The sequence below is a fragment of the Pseudomyrmex gracilis genome, unplaced genomic scaffold, assembly GCF_002006095.1.
Source record: "Pseudomyrmex gracilis isolate BER0280 unplaced genomic scaffold, ASM200609v1 scaffold_360, whole genome shotgun sequence".
Lineage (NCBI taxonomy): Eukaryota > Metazoa > Arthropoda > Insecta > Hymenoptera > Formicidae > Pseudomyrmex > Pseudomyrmex gracilis.
This window is the reverse complement of record NW_018020944.1, coordinates 82,564-97,709: the sequence shown is the minus strand read 5'-3', so window position 1 is coordinate 97,709 and position 15,146 is coordinate 82,564. Positions and strand designations below refer to the sequence as shown.

General features: G+C 37.9%; 2 protein-coding genes across 2 annotated transcripts in view; both read right to left on the bottom strand.

Annotated features, from left to right (window-relative positions):
* LOC109860294 (cell wall protein DAN4) overlaps nt 1-5,263 on the bottom strand; it is a 17,607-nt gene extending 12,344 nt beyond the window's left edge. Inside the window, exon 1 of the mRNA XM_020439283.1 lies at nt 5,198-5,263. The gene's annotated coding sequence lies outside the window, so the exon portion shown is untranslated. The remainder of the gene's footprint in view (nt 1-5,197) is intronic.
* The window catches only part of LOC109860295 (octopamine receptor beta-2R-like), a 34,872-nt gene continuing 23,485 nt past the window's right edge, over nt 3,760-15,146 (bottom strand). Inside the window, exons 2-4 of the mRNA XM_020439284.1 lie at nt 5,733-7,071; nt 5,173-5,428; nt 3,760-3,841 (exon numbers count right to left, since the gene is read on the bottom strand). Coding sequence (XP_020294873.1) covers nt 5,182-5,428; nt 5,733-6,727 — 1,242 coding nt within the window. The 5' untranslated portion in view covers nt 6,728-7,071 and the 3' untranslated portion in view covers nt 3,760-3,841; nt 5,173-5,181. The remainder of the gene's footprint in view (nt 3,842-5,172; nt 5,429-5,732; nt 7,072-15,146) is intronic.

The following is a 15,146-nucleotide window of genomic DNA, read 5'->3' as shown; positions in this document are numbered from 1 at the left end:
TTTTTTAGAATTAATGAATAGAAGATCGCCGAAACAGGATGAGACATTATTCAATATAATTATTGCGTAGCTAGTTTCATTTCGGTAATTATTACGAAATAATACACATATACATTTATCAACTATTTACAAATATGCGATTTGTAAGATCCGACGATTTCCCTAATCTTTTTATCACAGAAGAAAAGTGAAGAACGTATACATATTACAGCATCTGATATAAATAAACTTTCTATATTGATCAAAAGGCTATGTGTGTATGTGTTGTTACTGATAACAAACAATTATTTAGACATTTGTTTTTTTTCTTTCAAAAATATAACATTAACAATTGCGTGTATAAACGAGCAGGTATTATATAAAATTACTTTTACAATATATATAATTACAAATCTCTATAAATATATATATATATATATTCCTGCCTAATAAAAGATACGTAAGAGATAACAAATTGGTATTAGACGACAGAAATTTAAGACTATTGCGTTAAGTCAGTTCTTTTTTTCCCGACAAGACAATCCCCTTCTATAATAACTGCAAATTACCTCTAACAACAACAAAAAAAAAAAAAAAAAGAAATTTACACATAGTCGGCCCCATAAAAATTGCTCCCATGGAGAATGTTTTGTCATACAATATTCGATACTCCAATATATTACACAACGTTCTCTGCTCGTTAGTATTCGAAAGAACAAATATAGGTATGAGATTCTTACTAGTAACAATCGGCAACAGAGATGAGCAATCGTTTTTTTCTCTTGTCTATTACAGTTATAAAACATTTGACTAATAAAAACTGCTCGAAATAATATATATGTCACATTTCTTTTTTTTTATATTATTATTATTATAATATTTTTTTCACATAAAAAGTATATTATCGTATAGCTATAAATTTAAAGGTGTATTATTGCGGTCACTATAATATGTATATTGCATGTAGATTCTCACTTTTGGACGAATTTAATAATCGAAATAAAAGCTTTGTTTATTGCTTCTCTCTGACCGTAATCACGTAATGAAAGTTTACTCACGCCAAAATACTACCAGTAATAACACCGTTGAGCATTTCATTGATATCGTATATACTAAATACGATTTCTTTCGATTAACTGCTGCGACGATAATTGGCAATTAGCATAGCACCGTCCGATTGTGCCACATTCGACCGCAAATGTGCCCGCCGCAACGAAGAGTCGAACGGAAGTGCTGTATAATTTATATATCGCGATCGCCAATCGTATGTGGTGCCCATGTCGCAGCAATCGCTCGCTCACTCGCTCGCTCGCTCGCTCGCGCGCGTTTCGTTACACACACATCTTAAACGATAATTAGTTCTACTTTTGTTATACCGTTCTCTCGACGCGACGATCGGCGATCGGCCCGGTTGTTGAATCATCGCATTTTTATTTTTATTATCGATTCCTATAAATTCGCACTGACTAGATTCTAAATCGGGAGGTTTTTCAAATTATCATGAAGACGCGAAACGGATATTACGAATTACGTAAAAAACTATTACGTGATTTTCACTGCGTGAAAGTCACCGCGACGACAACCGCGTAAACGAAAACGCACAAATGAAACGCACGCTCGTTGGACTCGTATAAACAGGATCACAATCGTCACCGTTTTATTCACCGTACTGGAAGACGAGTCCTTCCAACCGTTTCTTCCCCCGTTCACCGCTTCGCCGGTCAAAGGAAATTGACGTTTACGACGTGCCTTTCATACAGAAACGAGGATCGATATCTTCTTCTTCGGCATTCCGCTGGAAGAGCGACGAGAAAGAGAGAAACAGAAAATATAAATATCTGTCTATAACGATAATGCACTCGTAAATCCCGCTGGTGGTTCAGCCCCCACATTCGAGCAGTGACAACTTTTGTGCACAAAAGAACAGACAAAAAAAAAAAAAAAAAAGAAAAAAAAAGAGACAACCGGAAGAAATTATTGGCTGAGCCATTGTAATGCGAAAGGAGGAAACCACAAAAAAAAAATAAAAAACTATGCGTTTGTCTTATAGATGTAGGAACTAAGAATCACAGTGTTGCGCTCAGCACCGTGCTCATTTATGAACGCGACACGTGACGAATTTGGACGTAAACATCACGATATCACTTATTATTAGAAAATTCTAATTAGGTCGATTTTGCGAATCACGACAACGTAACGACTGCATAATTCGTCCGTATGGATGTATTAGCGACGTTTGTATTAACAATACTGTTCTGACTTAAAGTTACACCAACTACTACACTTTTCCGAGAAGCGCTACAATTTCCGAAAGCCATTCGAATGCTTACAACGATCGCAGGTCGCGATAAAGCACTCAATTAGTTCTCATGCCAATTTCGGTACGCCGCGAGATGAAAACTTATCATTTTCATAAAGCATTGTTACGAATTTAGAGAGATCGCGATATACGAAACAGCGAAATTAAACGATAAAACTAAAGCGAGAAGAGTTTGTGTACAATTAAAAAGCAATCGTTTGATTTCTGTAATTAAGTAGTCTTAATTTTCTAAAATGTTTCAAATATACAAAGGAAAGAACGACCGAGCAATCTGACGCTCTGATTTGATCGCGTTCTCCGGAACAGCGTTCGAGTTTTGAGCACAAAATCATCATGCATACCATCGACTAGAGATTAGATTAATTTAATTATATTTATATTACACACACTGGTTTTTTTTCTTTTTTTTTCTCCATATATGCGATGTTAAATTTTTCATGTTACAAAACAATTCTTTTAGACGTCAAAAAGTCTGATGATCGTGAATGAAAAACGTTTTGTTCTTTATCGACTCAAAGTAATTACGAAATACGTAATTTCGCAGTATATATTTGTGTCTTAATGTATAAATAGATTAAAATTAGTTTTTTTATGAAAAAAATGGAGCGAATTTAACGCACGGCTCGCTGCCGCGATATAAACGAGATCCAATGCTGTGTCGATGAAACCGCGAAATTCAGATCTCAAAGAGAGGCCATTAAAACTGGAAGGAAGCTGCGTTTCGAGAGAGAGAGAGAGAGAGAGAGAGAGAGAGAGAAAGAGAGAGAGAGCGAAGAGAACGTCCTCGGGGCCGAAGGAAAGTACACCGTGAGATTTACAGGACCAACCGAGTTCTCTCCTCGTCTCGTTGGCTTCTCAAAGTTTATATTCGCTCAGGTGTATCCTCACAGGATATCCGTAAGAGCGGAATCGCCTCCTCTCCCGCGAAGTGCCCGGCAACATTTGTCGTTCAGTCGGAAACCCCCTTTCGTTTCGCCGCGGACGCGATTTTATTGATCCCCCGCGAAGCACGACGCACACTTTTCGCGAAGAGCTACGGAAGCTTACACAAAAAATCTAACTTTGGCAATGTATACGCGCGACACACTTTTTTCTTTTAATATATAGATGCATGTGTGTGTATGTATGTCGTGTGTGTGTGTGTGTGTGTGTATGTGTATGTATGTACGTATGTCGTCGCCATGAGAAAAACAGTGAGTCTCCTTTCATCCCCTTCATTCTCATTCGTTTGGCAAAGTGGCAGAGAACGGCGGGACAGATTAACACGTTAACGAACATTTATATATAATGTATTATATATATGCATGTAATACGAGTATACGTTTATGTGGCGCGCGCACATGTATAATATCGATGTTTGTGTATGTGTGTGTTTTAGAATGTGTAAATGTAGATTCGTGTTTTTGCACTCGTGTGTATGCACTTAGAATCTACGTAGAGTTCCGTGTTTCTCAAAGACTGCTCCCGAACTCACTCGATCTTCGTCGGTCGATGTGCTTCATGTACGTCTCCGAGTACATGGTCTTAGTACGGTCGTCGTATCTGGAAGCAGAATTCAAGCGGACGGGAAATTACTTCCTTCGTGAAGTCGGAATAGATGGATTTGTCTGTGCAACGCTTGCTTCTGTCTTTGCTGAATGTACTTTTAAAAGAAGCTCAAAATAATTTAAAGACTTATCGATCGTACGTGAATGAATTCACGCACAAACTTTGAAAAAACAAAAGTTGTTATTGTTTTTTATTATTTTATTTATTTTCTTCCTCACACAACGAAGGTAATAATTAAAAAAGCTTAAAACACACTTTTCAATTGCTTGTTGTATTTGATCAGTTTTATTTCAAAGTAAAACGCAGATAAGAAAAATATTGTTGCGCGTGTCCCATCTTTTTTTTTCGAAGAATAACTGCATACAAAAGCTAAAAAAAAAAAAAGAAAAAAAAATGTGTTACTCTAAAAAGTCGATAACTTATCATTTTGTGCGATCATATTTTCAAAGAGAAATATGTAGTGTGGCATCGAGAGTTCGTTCTTCGTTCTCTCTGTTATGCGAAAACGTACATAATCGCGCTTTTGGTATCTCTTGATTCTCCCTTGTACAGCTGTCAGTTCAATCATCGTCGCGCATCATCGCATATACAGCTCGTGCGAGATACGCAGTATATGTAATTGAACAGAATAATGGAGTAATTGGCGCGGAGAATGAAAATGGAGATACATGACGCCATACATCCACGCGGATTAAATTAGGTTTAATTTATGGGTTTAACGATCGTTTCTCGGAACCGCGAATATAACGTTTGGAATAAATTCGGGCCCGCGGTATAATTGCTCTCGCGTACCCGCCTGTCTATTATTTGAAATATGAAATGCGAACTGATCGTTATTACATATCGCTGAAATAGCCGAAGTTTAATGTTACGATCAATAGTTGGATTTTATTTCACGCTGTTAAGCGCGAAACTAGGATCGCGCTAAATAGTGCGAAACATAACATTGTCGTTTTTTTTTGTTTTTTTTTTATTACTGAGAATTTATGTAAATAAATCACACTCTTGATTTTTTCGATGTATCAGGAAATTCGATTAATCACGATCATCGAATCAAAATACGCGACGATAAAAATATTTATATATCTCGCGCAAACACATCGTATGTGCGGAGAAATTTATATCGTGTAATCGATATATCGGCATCAAATTTTACATCGTTTTGACACGTATATCATTTTTGACGTTGTAGAATTTTGGAGTAAGTAGATTGAAAACAATTTTTCTGATACATGGAAAGGAACCTTTCAGAGTGTCAAACATAACAACAAGAGACTCAAAGTAAGGAACTGGTAAAAGAAAGAAAACAAAATAGAAATGCATACCTTAACGTGTTAGACCAGATCGTACCTTAGGGATGGCCGACGGAAGTCCAGCGCTTCGAGATCCGACGGCTCCCGTCTGCAGAGCGAACAGAAAGCGCACTGCAGCGTATTTTTAAACGCCTCTCGAAAGTCGCGATTAAAATACGCATAGATTAATGGATTCAACGCTGAATTCGTATATCCGATCCAGAAGAGGATCGCGATTACGATGTCGGGGCACGGACAGGACTTGCCGCACGCCGCCGTAATGACGTACCTGAGTAATTAAAAATTATTTGCGTTTTTTTTTTTTCTTCAAATTATAATTTAAACGCAAACGCGAAAAAGACAATTAATTAATTTCATACTCGCAATAATTGTGAAACAAACAACAGAAAACATATAAATCTTAATTAAAAAACATAAATTTAACGCTTGCACTGAGAGAATTTTTACGATACTGTTGAATGTTTTGTTTTTTTAATCTTTTTGCACATTCTTTTATATTATGAGTATAAGAGCTACAACGTTAAAAAAAAAAAAAAATTAATTTATTACTAACGTTTAAATTATACACATACCAAAGGAAAAATGGCAGCCAACAGAGAATGAAGGTTCCCATGATAATACTCAGCGTTCTCGCCGCTTTGTGCTCCCTCTTCATCTTCATCATGTTTTTGTCCTTCGTGGGCGTGTGCAGATGTTCGGTGTTGATCTCGTTTAAAGTCAGCGTCTTTGAGGAGCCGCCGCTGTTTAATTCGCCGTTCAAATTATTGAGATCCTTGCTCGGTCTGTGGCTTAGAAGCATCGCGTTACCCATTCTGCTGAGCATCTGCTTCTCCTGCTTGTTCGCCTCTTTAAATATCGCGAAGTACATGACCGCCATGATGGAGCACGGTATCCAGAAGGATATGCTCGACGACAGCACGGCGTAGATTCTGTTGACTTTGAACTCGCAGAGCTCCGGGTGTTTGTGTCGGTGCACGCTGTTCTCCTCCGTGGTGTACCAGCCGCAGAAGATCGGCACGAAAGAGATGATCGCCGGCGACACCCAACAAGCGAGAAGCATGTACGCGACAACTCGCTTCGTCATGTTGCTCGGATACTTGAGCGGCTTCACTATCGCGTAATAACGATCCACGGAGATGCACATCAGATGCAATATCGAACTGGTGCTGAAATATACGTCCAGCGAGTTCCAGACGTCGCACATAAAGTAGCCAAACAGCCAGCGGCCAGTCACCTGCACGCTCGCGTTGAACGTCATCGCAAACATCGCCACCAGCATGTCAGCGAGCGCGAGCGAGACAACAAAGTAGTTGGTGATAATCCGCAGCTTTCTGTGTCGTATCACCGATACCATTACCAGAAGATTACCGAACACGGCTGTGGCGATAATCGAGCCCAGAACGCAGACTTTGGCGATGGTCGACGGCATGTCCGGCATGTCCCAGTTCATCTTCACCTCGGTGCTGTTGTTCGCGTAAGCATTCTCCTCGGTCGAGGTGACGTCCAGCAACGACGTCACGTCGAACGAGGAGATCTCCGTCGGATCGAACGTGCTCTTTGTGGTCATATTCTTTCGTTCGACGGCGGCTAACGCCGTGAACGAAGGTCGATAGCCTCGTTGCTTCCTTTGCTTGTGTCCGTACAAAAAAAAAAAAAAAAATGAGAGAGTTGGAAAGGTAACTTTAAGTGACAGAAGTCCCGATTAGCCGACGCACCAGGAAAACGTTCATCTTTGATTCAGAAGTAAGAACCTTCTTACGTGTCTGTCCTTCTCGGACGACACACTGTCGCTGGCTTAATCGCCGTTACAAGATTTACGAAGCCGGATCGAGAAGAAAACGTGTCCTAGAGAAGCTTCGGATTTTCGACTCAATGCGACGACGACGCTACGATGTCGTTGAGCGTGCGGATCTATAAATAAAACAAAAAAACAGGCATCTTTTAAGAACATTGGACAATCATTTTTAATCTACTATCGCGCGCGCGCGCGCGCAATGGGCGCGAGCGCGTTAGTAAAATTTACATATAGCTTTACGCGCGGGAAAATATATCCCTTTCATTTCAGGACGCAGATGCAAAGTGTGTTTAATTTAAATGGAACACGGTCGGTGTAAAAAAAAAAAAAAAAAAACTTGCACTGCGATAATGAATATTGCATTGAAAAACATCTGAGAAATGCTTCGTTATTTTTAACGTCCCGGCGCCCGCGCAAGATTACCAGGCATTTTCTCGCGACGAATTATGCTACATTATTGAGTCGTTAGCTATTTAATTAACAACCGACTTAATTACGGCGCTCGAAGCCTCTTTTTTTATAAGTGAATTAATAGTTTTTTTTTTTTTTTATTCGCACCGAGGAAAGAATTAGGGTAATAAAATTGTTGTTTCCGCTACTTTACAACAAAGTTTTCATATATTTATTTCTGAATTCAATATTTCTGATGAAAATCACGTTGACATTTCTAACCGACTCGCGAATGACCTTAGATCGGGACGGAATTTACACGAACAATTAAGCGACTCTTCTCCGACCGCGAGACGTGTGCACGTGTTTCGATCGTAGCGTTCCTTCGAGATTCGCGTATCAGCTGGTGCGGCAGTTTTCCATTCGTTCCTACTCAAAATGAGGACACGACGGAAGAGTGTTGGCAACTTTCAATGGGACGTCCTCTTCTCTTTCCCGGTCTTCTGCTTCTATCTCTCTTTCTCTCTCTCTCTCTCTTTCTCACACACACACACACACACTCATACACACATACATGCATACATATACACTGTCTCTCTTTTTCTCTGTTTCTGCATCTTTCTGTCTCTTTCTTCGGTACAGCAATCGTGTGCCGACAGCGTTGTGTCAAGTGCACTTTTGTCGCGAGTTCGTGTAATTTATGATCTGCTATTTTTGCGGTACATTTGGGTCAATTATTCCGGCGGTAGAACGTCGGCCGGCTTACGTGCGGTGGTCCTGAAGAAGATTGCTACCAGGGAAAGCTTATTGTTGTCATTTTTATTCTTCAACAAACCGATCTTATCGTCAAAATCAAGAAAACACGAGGAAAAAGCGCGCGACATTAATAATGAATAAGATCAGCCCGTGTTCCAAGATAACCACTCGGCTAATTTATGTCGTCAAATAAAGTTTTCACAAAGGCGACTGTGAATATTTTATTACTGCGAAATGACAAGAAATTCATTCTAAAACTCACTTTAATCGCAGAAAGATCTCTCTCTCTCTCTCGCTCTCTCTCTCTCTCTCTCTCTCTCTCTCTCTCTCTCTCTCTCATTTAGAAAAGTGTGGTTTTATAAAATACAAATTCAATATGCGTTTGCAAATCAATTTCGTTGAAAAATAGAGGCAATTTTATTCAAAATGATATTTAACTAAATAGATTTTATATACATATATGCAGCTGTTTTACATGATTTTAATTTGAAAAATTTTGATTAAACACGCGTACTTTTTTTTTTCTGCGAGCTAAATAGAGATCGTCGGCGAGATGTATGAATTTTATGTATATAAAGCGCATTTCGATTCTAGCGCGCGTCGGCGACATAATTTTCTGCAGAAACAAATCGCGCCGTATGAAAAATATTCTGCGTTTCTCTCTCAGACGGACGTTATTTATGCTTGCCTCGTTTTTCTTAGATTTGTTGCATAAAGCGGCGCATACGTGCACCGCGGTTCACGGCAGCTGACTGCGCGATATATAGTCGCCTTTTGCTGCGACGTGATGCATTCAGAACGTTTCTTCTATTGCGCAGAATGTGCTTTAACTGATGCGATGGTGTTGCAACAACGTAGGCTCGCAAAAACCAACCGAGTATCAGCCAACGTTTTTTCGTTTGATCAAGAATTCTCTCTCTTTCGAAAAAAACAAAAAAACAAAAAAAACCAACAAACAAAAAACAAACAAAAAAACTCGCGAACGATATTACGATCGCTTGCGACAAAAAGATATAAATATTTGTACAGGTTGTAAAAAATATTGCGCTAGACAAGAAAATTGAGGAAAAGACAAATTTTTTTATATTTTTTTGTGGATTTTATACTGTCCAGAGATGGATGTAGACAAAAAATGTGTAGATAACAGAAACCGTACTAGCGCAGAACTAGAGAACGGATTAAAATAGAAGATCGTTTCGAAAAGTTCACTTTGATCACGAAGAACTGTCTTACAGAAAAAGCGTGGTTTTATGAAATACAAATTCAATTCGATATACGTTTGTAAAAGTGAAACACAATTTTGTTGAAATAGAGGCAATTTTATTCAGCAGGATATTGAAGTAAATAGATTATATATATATATATACATATATATGTACATGTTTGGATCGTTATTGCATCCACATTCTGCACACAGCCATGTGAGATTAAAATCGACGACAGAATCGCGCCGTAATTTTCCGGTGATGAAAAACCTCCCCGTGGCTCTAGTTTTTTTTTTTTTTTTTTTTCAAACGGCGTATACCACTTTCCGTGCAAAATGGCACAGAGGAGAATTACGCTAAACGGTAACAATTACAGCTGGCTTTGCCGGCGTAAAAGAAGATTGGATATAAAAATAAAACGTACAAGAGAGAGAGAGAGAATAAAAATATTAATGAAATTAATCAAAATGATTCAACTTCACGGTCTATTGTTCGAAATTAATAGCTTACATGTTCAGAATAATTTTCGAGTTATTTGACAATGCAATCAACATGCCAGGATGCAAGCGTATAAATGCGCGCGAAGAATATGATTAAATGAAAATTTATATTTATATGAAACACATTTTGCGTTAACGAATACAATATATTAATGAAAATCAACAGGTGGAACGTATACACACACGTACACATACAAAGAGAGGGAGAGAGAGAGAGAAAGAGAGAGAGAGAGAGAGAACTAAATTTTACGTAAATTTTAATATTTACGTCTTTTTGCAATAAAATTTCCAGTCTTCCCTCTCGCTTGCTACACAAACTTCTGACATGACGAGAAACATAAAAGCATAAAATAAACCAAGACTAAGCAAATAAAAGACAAAGAAAAACAACGTTGTAATTTTCTACGAGTTTCAGCCATGAAAAAAATTGCGTTCTCTTGAATTGTTGTTTCTCTCTCTTTTTTAATCACACGAGTAGTCTGGCGTAGTAACAATAAGTCTTATCAAAGAATTACATAATAAAACCACCGGCGAATATTGTTGCACCTGCTACCCAAGCGGAAGTACGCCACAGCTACTCGATATCGCCCTATTGTTATTATTATTATTATTTTTATTTGCATAAACGCGATATGCAACTCCTGTTTTCCTGTATCCTCGGAAAAATTTCGCGTACGCGAAGGACACGTAGACGAGGGCGCATATCTCATCCACGACGCGAAAAATCGCATCACGTAACAATGCCGAGCATGTAAATCGCACGAAGCAGGCCGCGTTGAATATAAGTAGAATTCTCAACGTTAAGGCTGGCCAAGGGCAGATCTCACGGAATTCGAAAGATCAATGATGAGTCGGCCTCGTTCCTCTTAACCGTAATGAGAATTTCTCGCATTTCCAAGAGCTTGTTTTGTATCGTCGTTTAAACGCAACTTGCCGCCGTTGTGCGAATCCTCATCAAACGAGCATTACAAATAACCAATATTACGCGGAAAATCCCTTTTCTCTCTCGACGGAAATATCTCGCTGTGCGCGAGTGAATTTATCTCTTCATCTATAGCGGCGGAATTGAAGCATAAAGTTCCATGGCATCAGTCGCGAATTACGACGCGTTTTAATCCAGTCTTTTCTTGCATCTCTTTTTGTCGGTAGCACAAGACACATCAAAAGAAGCTGCACGATATTTTGCGGCTGCAAAAAACCGGATTAAAATGCCCCGTAATGCGTAGCTATTTCATGAAGCATAAATCATCCTCTTAAAGAAATTTCATACAGCTCGCACATGCGCGCGTAGAAAAGTGCGAGAAGAAAAAGCCACGTACAAATTGCTAATATTACAAACAGAGAGATAAAAAGAATTAAATATTTTAACAAATATTCGTGAAAAAGTTTTCTCGGGAGGGAAGTCTCTTTCGCAATTCTTGTTCAATTGTATATATAGCTTGTGTACAATAAAAATTTCTGCTACATTATTCTCTCTTCAAACAATATCAAAATATTTCGTATCGTTAGTGTGTCTACGGATTTTGATCCTCGAAAAGCAACCACCGTGTGTATCGTCGAAATCTCGTTCAGATAATAAATATTATATCTGAAAATTTCTCGCTCTTTATTTATTTAATTATTTTTTTATTTTTTTTAAGCAAACGTTCTTTTTTAATCACTCGCTTACGTAAACGTTTGTTATTTACAACTTCTACGCTCGCGTCGTATGCGTGAGACTATATTGTGTTACAGAGACGACTCGCATTAACGAAACTAAAACCCTCCCAAAACCATTTCGACACGTGAATGGCATACGTAAGTCGCCCCTCTCAATATATAAGAACGGTCCTCTTGGTCTTGGAAATTTTTTTCTCCTGCCAGACAGTCGGTTTTTTTCCCGGCAAAAACGCGCGATGATTTATTACACGACTTCGTTAATATGCGCGTAATATAAAGGTGAAGAATATATTTTTTTCAAGCTTATTTATTCTTAATGTGTATAATTGAAAAAGAAAGCGTATAATTGAATACGTCAAGAACTTTTTCAGATTCAAATTCTGGAAGCCAAAATCTTCGCTTTGCTGTTCGGACGTGCGGAAACTCGCTTCGTGAAGCTTCAAGCTCGCAATGTCGTTGGCTCGAATTCATACATCATTTATGTCGCAGTGTGAATATTATTCCAGCTTTTTCTATCTCGGTGACACTGCAAAATATTAAACATTTCTTGAAACGCATAATTTCACTTCCCATTTTATTGCGATCGTTTAAAGAGCTCTTGCATAATTTATATGTAGCAAAAAATGTGTTTTTATCGCCATTTTAAAAACATCTTTTCTAATGTGCGATAGATTCTTAGCTTTCTTCATTTAATGATATTTATACGATCTTACGAATTTTTAAATCTCACGAAAAATGCCTCTGGCGTTTAAGAATCCGATACGTGTGAGAGAAAGAACGTTCCATCTTCCATCTCTCGTTTGCAGACATTAAAATATGTTGAAATTTATAGTTGAAAGTCGAAAATTATGTTATGTTTGTCTTTTGTGAATTTTGCTTGTTCTATATAATTAATCGATACTCGCGTGCCAGCGGTTTAGCGCAAAATTGAGCATCCAAGCCACGTTTAAGGTAAACCGATACTATATAGCGATGGAAAAGTTTTGAATATCCTAATCAAAATGTCTGAAAGTTAATCTGGTTTTATTCCTAAAAGTACACCCTCACACACATATAATGCAAAATTAATTCCAATTAATAGACATTATAGATGTACAGAGAAAAAAGTGCCTTACTTAGTAATTAATATAGCTAAACTTAATACTTAATTATACTTCTAATAAAAACAAAAAACTGTACGTAATCAATCAATCAGTCTTCAGAGTGGACAAAACTTTTGTCTTCTCTTGGAAGATTTATCCACGTCAAATATGTACGTTACATAAAATAAATTATGTATACTTCCCGAATTTGTTTTGTCTTGAAATACATATAAATCATATCAGAGATCCGTTCTTTGGAAAAAAAACTTTTACATTATACGATAAGTTATAGATATCAGTATTTAACTATTATTCTAAATCAAAGAGAGAGAAAGAGAGAGAGAGAGAGCTGTCTCTAGAGCTGTCCCATTTCTTTTGAAGTAACGATCGTTGGCGAAAGCTATATCGAAGGGAAAGCAAGTTGTCTTGTCACTGATAAGGCAGTGATAAACTGTCGTGATGGATCAATGTGATGTATAGAGCTCAAGATGTCTCTCGTCGAGGTTACACAGCTTTTTAGTCTGATTTCCATTGAGTTCCTAAAAACCTTCAGATTTCTTGACGGTTCTTTCATCCCCATTGAAATTATTGTTGAATATCATCGATATGTTGAATAAATTTAATTACATTTTATAAAAAAAAAAAAAAAAGTCAAAAGTTCGTATTATCAAAAACTCGTGTCATACAAAAAAAAATAGAAATAGACGAATAGTATGCCTATCGCACATTTTTATACGTTGCGCAACAAATAAAAATGGCTGTTTCAACTTGTTTTCATAAAAAAAAAACAAAAAACTTATTTCAATTGAAAACGTATCGTCGTAATGCCGCATTGCTTCTTCATAAAATTGCTCGATACAAAGTTGCCTCGAGAATTCTATGGTACAGAAGCACGAAACTCTTCGAGCGAACTACTGTGTCGATCTATTTACATAATTGCAATAGCGAGCGCTACAATAAGTTCGAAAACTTCCGTAGTATATAGGAGCTCTTCCGGAAAGATTCCTTCCTTCCGTGTCTCCTGAGGGTTTATTCTATGGCACTTGGTTCTCTTGCCGTAATATCAAAGTGTGAACGCGAGCGAAATTATCCTTAATTTAAGATTCTTACTGTCTTATGAAGAAGAGTCGCCCAAATTATCAGCCATTTCATAAATTATGTTTTACGATATCATTTCTGTGTATATATATATATATATATAAACGCGGTATCTTCGCGATTGTGAGTTTTAACGAATAAAAAGTCTTCTCTTTTGTTTCACTAATAAAACGGGATCACCAAGCGCTAACGATCATAATCAACAAAATAAATTATCACCCGTAATTCTCAAAAGATAAACGAGATGTAGCGCGCGAAAATTATTATCGTAATATTTAAGGGGGTGCGTTGATGAGAATAAAGTTAGGCAAAGAGCTTTCCTAATGAAACCCGGCGCGCAGGAGAGATCCGTGTGTGCCTGCGTTCACATCACACGCACCCTTTGTGTAGAATATGGATTATGACAGCTTTGTCCAACCGATTCCGTCAGAAAATTTGACTCGTTTTTCCCGACGTACGAGACAGAGAAAGCAGAGGCTCGGTCGTAATTCTCAACCGTGACACTTTGCAAAATTACGGCTGTAACCGAAAATAGCGCGTCGTCCTCTCGCTCATCGTCTATGTACTCGTAGATAAAAGAAGCCGCCGCCGGGCCTTTCATTATTCTAAGCTGCAAGAAATGATGAGGACCGTTCGCTCGCGGCCTTGCAACCCGTCAGCGGCACATTATTTCCGCAGTTTCTTGCTCTCATTTTCTCCGAAAAAAAAAATGTACTGGGCGAAGTATACAATCGGCCGACCGAATTTGTAACAATTTGCCGCAAGACTCTCGCAGAAAATAGCGGCATAAATAATAAATAAGAACAAATCGCTTTTTAAATAAAAACAAATGTTATCCCTTGAGATCTTTTTTTTTTCTCGGTCTCTTTTGCGCGATTCTCTCGTGGTGGAGTTCAATAATTCCGAACTTATTTTCAGCTTACAACAAGTGTGGAGATATTACGAGCGATAAAATTGTCTTAATGGAAACATCGATACAACTATGTCGTTACCGGACTATTTTTTTTTTTTTAAATGACCTTGCGTTATTCTTATGTCTCAAGGAACGATATTATTCCCATTCAGACCAGTCGTTCTTGAGAACATTTGTTTGCTTTACTTATGGAACCTGTGTTACATAAGCTATTGACGAGCTACAGTTCTCGTACGACATATGCAAACTCGACGTCGCTCGATATTATATAAAATAAAGTTTCGTGTGTCGACGAGAGAAACAAAAATTTCGTTTACTATACACGGCATATATCTAAAGAAATATAAAAATGTCGCTCGGAAAAACGCGCGATTATATACGGTCTACGGGTATAAGCGGGTGGAAATATTCAGACGCGTCTCACTCGCGTGCCAGAGTTCGCCTTGGAATCGTAAGCGGAATATGAAAGAAGAAAAGAAAAAAACCCATAATAAAAAAAAAAAAAAAAAAAAAAAAAAAAAATGTAAGGCGTGGCCACGCTCGTGGGTAGTGCTCGAGAAGGGCGATTTTCCTCACGCGGAGGTCACA